The 6,442-nt window shown below is 54.0% G+C and overlaps 1 protein-coding gene across 1 annotated transcript in view; it reads right to left on the reverse strand.

Annotated features, from left to right (window-relative positions):
* The window catches only part of LOC104530857 (insulin-like growth factor 2 mRNA-binding protein 2), a gene marked incomplete at both ends in the record, with an annotated part of 12,473 nt that extends 7,866 nt beyond the window's left edge, over positions 1 to 4,607 (reverse strand). Inside the window, 4 exons of the mRNA XM_029086895.1 lie at positions 567 to 839; positions 3,600 to 3,663; positions 4,139 to 4,190; positions 4,559 to 4,607. Coding sequence (XP_028942728.1) covers positions 567 to 839; positions 3,600 to 3,663; positions 4,139 to 4,190; positions 4,559 to 4,607 — 438 coding nt within the window. The remainder of the gene's footprint in view (positions 1 to 566; positions 840 to 3,599; positions 3,664 to 4,138; positions 4,191 to 4,558) is intronic.
* Between the last annotated feature and the right edge of the window lie 1,835 nt (positions 4,608 to 6,442).

Raw genomic sequence — 6,442 nt, forward strand, 5'->3', positions numbered from 1 at the left:
GTAAATTTAAAAAAAAAAAAAATAATAAAAAAAAAGGTGTCCAACAGTCAGGAAAAGCCCATCCTTCTCCAGGCAGCGCTACCTCAGGGCCCCCTTTCCTTCTCCAGGCAGCGCTACCTCAGTGCCCCCTTTCCTTCTCCAGGCAGCGCTACCTCAGGGCCCCCTTTCCCACTACAACGGTTCCAGCCTGTACGGGGCACTGCGGAATGAGCAAATCCCAAGGGCAAGGACCACGCAGGCACCAGCCACTGGACCCAGGATCCCCCTGCGGCATTTCATCCCCACACTTGTCATTTTTCCCTAAAGCCTCATCCCCAGCCATTTTCATAATCAGGCTCTAGAAAGCCATTCTTGGCCGGTTTTGGCGCACATCCCCCTCTTGCTGCACCCAGACCACCCTGGCCAGCAGGAACGCTTCAGGAAATGGGCTTTGCCACCATCCCCTGAAGGAGGCACCCCAAGAAAACAGCACCAGCTGAGACTCAAAAGCCCCAAGTGCATGGAGGACCCACATTGAGGACCTCGAGCACCCTACAGAAGGAAACAAAACCATTTGAGGTACTTACTTGGACTGGGTTTGCTTAGTAAGGTTCTTTATGGTCAAGCCCTCCTTTCCTATGATCGCACCAACAAACTGCGTGGGCACCAGCATCCGCAGTGGGAAATCGAGCTGTTTGGGCTGTGAGGAGCCCCCTGGGGAGGAGCCCCGCTCCCTGGAAGAGTGGCCCCCGTGGCGGGATCGCTGCGGGGGTGGAGGGGAGCTCACCTCTTCATCCGGGATGTAGGAAATCTTGAAGGAATAGTTCTCAAACTGGTGGCCGCTCAGCTTCTCAATTGCTCTGCAAGGTAGGGAGAGGTGGGGGGGTGACGAGGGGGTCTCCAGGGCTAGGTACATCTCCAGGACTTGCAGACCATGGTCCCTCCCCAACCCTGCACCTTCCACCCTCCCAGTGTGGAGACAATGGTCATGGGAAGTCAGAGCCCCCACACTTTCCCCGTGCGGAGCAAGCCCTATAGCATGGGGGGATGATGTCCCCTCCCATGTGGATGACGCCAGGGCTGGGACATGGCTTGTCCCCGTAGCAGAGGTGGGATGCCAGCTTGGGAATCTGCCACTTCACCCAGGGAAAGTGCTGCCCAGAAGCTACTGCATGTCATGGAAATGCTCTGGTAGGGTTTCTGGACATGGAAAAGGTGACAGAGGGGCTCTGAGCAAGAGCCACCACTCCAAGGAGAAGGACAGAGCACATGGTGCCCCTCTATTGGGAATCCCCACTCCCTTTCCCACTCCATCAAGGCTGGGGGTGCAGCACCTGGGCTCTTCATCCCCTCAAGTCCCTCCTCAGCTGTGCGATGCTGAGCTGTGCCGGAGTCTGCGATGACTTCTGTGAGCAGTGATGGCTTCAGACATACTTTCCTCTTCCTACCACATCGCGCTTGGCTATTCATAGGCAGGGGGATGAATGCAGCACCACAAGCAGCTCCCTGCCAGGCCTGAACTTCACACCCAACAAGGACTTCTGCAGCTTCATCGTGCCTTTCTGAAATCAGCACCATTACCCTCATGTCTGATTTCTCTGCCGAGGTCTTCCTCTGAACCAAATACACCTACCCATGAACCACCCTGACCACTCCTCCCACCACGCACTTCTGCATCAAGCTGCCTATCACCACCCAAAAGAAGCACCAGTCTGGCTGGATGAGACTGATCACTTCGCTAACCCTGAAAACTCTTACCCCAAAGCATCAAGCACCACTGTGTTGGTGAGATCCTTCATCTTCCTTTCTTGCCAGACATCCCAAGACATAGCAGTTCACGCCTTGTCCATCTGTGGTCCACCTTCCTCTGGCAGCGGAGGCTGGATCACATGCCCAACACGGCCATCCCAACTGGAGCAAGGTGGACTTGCATCTGGCCTCCAACACCTGCAGATCATTCTCCTTGTCTCTGTCCTCATGAGTCCAACCTTGTGATGGGTCATGAGAAGTTGCTGGAACACTGATCAGTGCAGGGACCAGAGGTCAGACCTACCATGGCCTTAGGACATCTCTCTCTGCTACCATCCTGTAGAGCTATGGCTTTCTGTCCCATGCTGTCCACCATACACCATCCTCCCAAAACCAGAACAAGGTTCATATTCCACTTTTCACTGCAAAATCCTGCTTTTGATGCACATCAACAAAATCCTCCGCTACGACAGTTTCTCCATCATGATCATGGTCCCGCGCTCGTGTGTCCTACGGGCAGATGTCAAGTGACAGGACACTGAGCTGCTCCCAGCTTGGTAACGTTTGCCATCTGGGAACCAGCCTGATTATCCGTGGCTGTTTCCTGCATGGGATCTGCTCCTTCCTGCATGGGGTCTTCCTGGAAGTGACTCTTGGTCATATCAAAACCACCCTGGCTGCTAAGCATGAGATGCTTCCTCATAGCCAGCTTGGGGCTGGTCTCTGGCAAAGGGCTGGAGTCTCTACAAGCCTGTAATGAAACGTTTTGCTTGAAATAGTCCTCATGTTACTGAATTAACCCCTAATGTGTATTTTTTTTTTCCTCTGCAGGCTTTGGGCGCATCTTCACACAGCCCTACTGCACTGATGCACAGCCTCAACGGGTTCTTCTGTCCTTGTGAAGCTTTGCTTGATGCGTGGCATTTCTTTACAACTCCTCTGCACAATGTGCAGGTGATCTACCCTCTGCTGCTCACCCTCCCCTCCAGAAACCAGCCACGGACCTCCCGCCTTCTTCTCACGCCCTCTAACCAGCTACTGATCTACCCATTGTCCACAGCAGAACTTTTCAAAAGCCTTTTAGAAGTTGTCAGGTGGTTTCTCCTGACTCTAGGAAGCAGGAGGTGACAGTCTCTGAGTATTTTTGTCTCCAACTTGAATCCTCCCCATGTGGCAGCGGGTACTTAAATCTCCCATCATCACAGCGCTTCTTCACCATCTCTCCCACCTCCTTCACCATATTCCACCTCTTCAGCAGCTCAGGCTGGGCGGTCGTACCCAGTGATTAATCTGGTGCATTCTTTGTTTAGGTTTGGACTTCCAACCTGGGAAAACAACTCCTTGATGAACCAATTATCTTAACTGACCCTCAGCTTTCTAGAGCACTTTGATCCCTGAAGACAAGGCCACCACAACCCTGCAGAAGATCCTGTAAGAAGGACAGAGTCCAGAAGGAACTGCAAGTTGGCATAGCTGGAAGCACCTCAGGGACAACAGGAAGAACAGAAGGTCCATAGCTGGTCCAGTGACACCTGGGTCATCATGAGAAACCCCATCTCCTATGTGAGGGGAGAAAGCAGGAGACCACCCAGTGGTGAGGTGAAGACGAGAAGGTGGAGCTGGCTGCTGGCAGAAGACATGACACAGCTCAAGATAAAACCAAAATCTGCCTGCTGTATCTTGAGAAGATACACAGACAGGTCTTAAGGTACTTGAAGCTTACACTGTAAGAGCTTAGAAACAACCCAAGGAGGCTTAGAGAGAAGACAAAAAGCAGCCTGGAAAAACAGCCGGGGGAAAACACCTGGGATTCCTTGGGAAAAGTTCAGGTAGTGTGAAAATACAAAGAAAACGAGGTAAAACTCACTTACACTTTTGCTTCTTCTTTACTTGCATAAGTTACGTTGACAACGGCTGTTTCTGTGTCTGTGTTGACTATGGGAAAAGCAAGAGAAGGAACATTAGAGCAGAGGAGGAGAGAGACATCACCCGCTGTATCCCTGCCCGGCACAAGGATGGGGCTGGGCTGGCAAAGGACCAGGAGGTGCCAAGGCTGGATCCTGCCACCCTCGCCACGGAGGATGCACAGCCAGAGATCACCAGTCCACCAGCGGACCCCAAACAACACTCGGCTCATTTCTGCTTACGGGGACAAGTGGATTTTCATTTGCCAAGAACCAAGAGAAGCTCTGGGGATGGACGAGTGATGGCCACCACCATCCCACCACCAGATGGGTGGCCCCACCTCTGCCAGCTGGGCTTGTGCCCACAGGGAAAACCATTTTAGCCCAGTACCAATGACTGAGAAAACCAGTTTTCACCCCACTGGGTTTTCTCCAGCATGAGCAGAGCTGGGAGGCAGCACTGGGACTTCGGCACAGATGGGGACCAACATGCTGGACCATCTTACCTTGCTCTACGTTCTCCACTGTCCCATACTGAGCTAACAGGCCGTCAAGTACCTGGGGAGAGAGCAGCAAACGAGGCAGGTGAGGTGAGCAAAGAGGCTGCTGAACAGGCAGGGGACAGGCAGAGAGCAGAGCCTGCTTCACCCACAGACACCTTCCAAAGAGCCAGTGTCACCCAACTGCTTAAATGCCTTCACCCACCTACATCCCATTATTTCCATGATGCCCTACTGCCCCATGACCCACAAGTGGGCAGGAGATGGAGCCCACTTCACACAAAACCTCCTTCCTGGGGTTACTGGGAAGGTAGAGCGGCCCATGTGCAGACCACATGCTCCAGCAGCACAGCTTGTGCTGTTCGGCATGACTGATGGGAGGAGGAGATGAATTTTAGGATGTTTTTAAGATTGTCCACTTCTTACCTCCCATTGCAGGTGTGGGGGGATGTTTCGGATCTGGATCTTCCTGCTCCTGCAAAGACAAGGCACCAGGTTAGGGTCTGCAGGCACGCTGCAGCAGGAGGACAGCGGCTTTCTGGGAATTGGGTGGCAGCTGGTGAGAGCTTGTGGAAGCTTCCCTGTGCCCAGTCAGAGCAGCTCAGCCCTGGGGAGAGCCACCTCTCCCAGCCTTGCCCTGGTCACCTCCTGCCGGGGCCAAAGCTGGCTCAGGAATGCTCCCTCCCCGTGGTGGCTGATAGGTTTCCAAGGAAACCTCCTGAAATGAGCCTCTGCAGAGCCACAGCCGCACAGGCACGGCCAGGATACACGCGCGCGTGTCCCTGACCGCACTGCCCCAGGCTGGGGAGAGAGGGACAGGACCCCAAGACCCACCACAACCAGCCCTGCTACCCCTTGAGGTGGATCTCCAAAGGTGCATGCTGCTGATGTCCACCACTTCCCAGCAACATGAGGCTGCTTTCTGTAAGGAAACCTAAATACACATTCTCAGAGGCCTGCCCTTGGAGATGGCCAACACACCCAACCGTGCCTGGTTGCACTCTCAATCTCACACAATTGTACTCCCAACCTCACACGGTCGCACACCCAACCATGCCATCACTGCACACCCAACCGTGCCATTGTTGCACGCCTAACCTTACCAGCCTTGCCTGGTTGCTCTCCCAACCCTGCCAGGGTTGCACTCCCAACCTCGCTGTGGCTGCACCTCCCAACCTCGCCAACCTTGCCTGGTCGTGCTTCCAACCTCACAAAATTGTACTCCCAGCCTCACACAGTTGCAGATCCAGCCTTGCCATGGCTGCACTCCCAACCTTGCCATGGTGCATCCTTGGGGCATGGGCACACAAGGAAGTATTGCAAAGGCTTCTCAAGAGGTAATGGCCACTGAACACCTCCCCAGCCTGGCTGTAAGAAAATGTGCTTGGCCAGCAGGGAGTTCTGACACACTCGAGTCAACAGAGGATCCAGCTAAGCCATGGACTCATCCACCATTCACCCAGACCAGCATTCGTAATCCCACTCATACTCAATCAGCTCTGACCAAAGCAATGTCCTGTGGTCTCACCTGGTCCAGCTCTAATGTTCTGATCAGAGCAGAGCGAGACCACCTCTCCTAACAGCTGGGATGGGTTTTCTTACCGAAACATCCCACACACATGCGTGAGGACAGGTTTCAGGAGCTGATGAGCAGCTGGAAGCTGATTTTACGAAGCTTTGCCATTCCCAGGGATGAGCTCTAGGAGGATGCTTGGAAGGACTGGTACCACCAGCTTGAATGCTCTGTGGGGACATGCAAGCAGCCACAGCAGACCCAGTGACACCCAGGGGCTTTGGGCCAAATCCTGCAGGACAAGCCCTGCAGGAGGAGGCCAGAGGAGCTCTGCTTGCCCGCAAACCATCAACACCCTGATTCCACCAGCAGTCTTCAACAGCTGGAAAATGAGACCTTCAAACTTTGGCCCAAGCAGGGAGACTGGTCCCTGCACTCGCTGCTCATTGCACAGGCGCACCCCGAGCCCCTGCAAACACCATCTCACAGTCGCTGCAGCCCAGGCAGTCCTCAACCTTTACTGCTTCAACCAGACCCTCCTTGTTAGTGAGGATGAGATCCAGCAGCGCTCCTCTCCTGGTTGGCTCATCCACCATTTGCATCAGGAAGTTATCATCGATGCACTGGAGGAACCTCCTGGATTGTGGGTGGCTGGCGGAATAGTCCCTCCAGCAAACATCAGGGTAGTTAAAATCCCCCACAACAACCAGGGCCTGTGATTGAGAGGCTGCTCTCAGCTGCCTGTAGAAGGCCTAGTCAACTTCCTCACCCTGATCTGGTGGCCTGTAATAGACACC

This window comes from Antrostomus carolinensis, unplaced genomic scaffold (genome assembly GCF_000700745.2).
Source record: "Antrostomus carolinensis isolate BGI_N321 unplaced genomic scaffold, ASM70074v2 scaffold39509, whole genome shotgun sequence".
Classification (NCBI taxonomy): domain Eukaryota; kingdom Metazoa; phylum Chordata; class Aves; order Caprimulgiformes; family Caprimulgidae; genus Antrostomus; species Antrostomus carolinensis.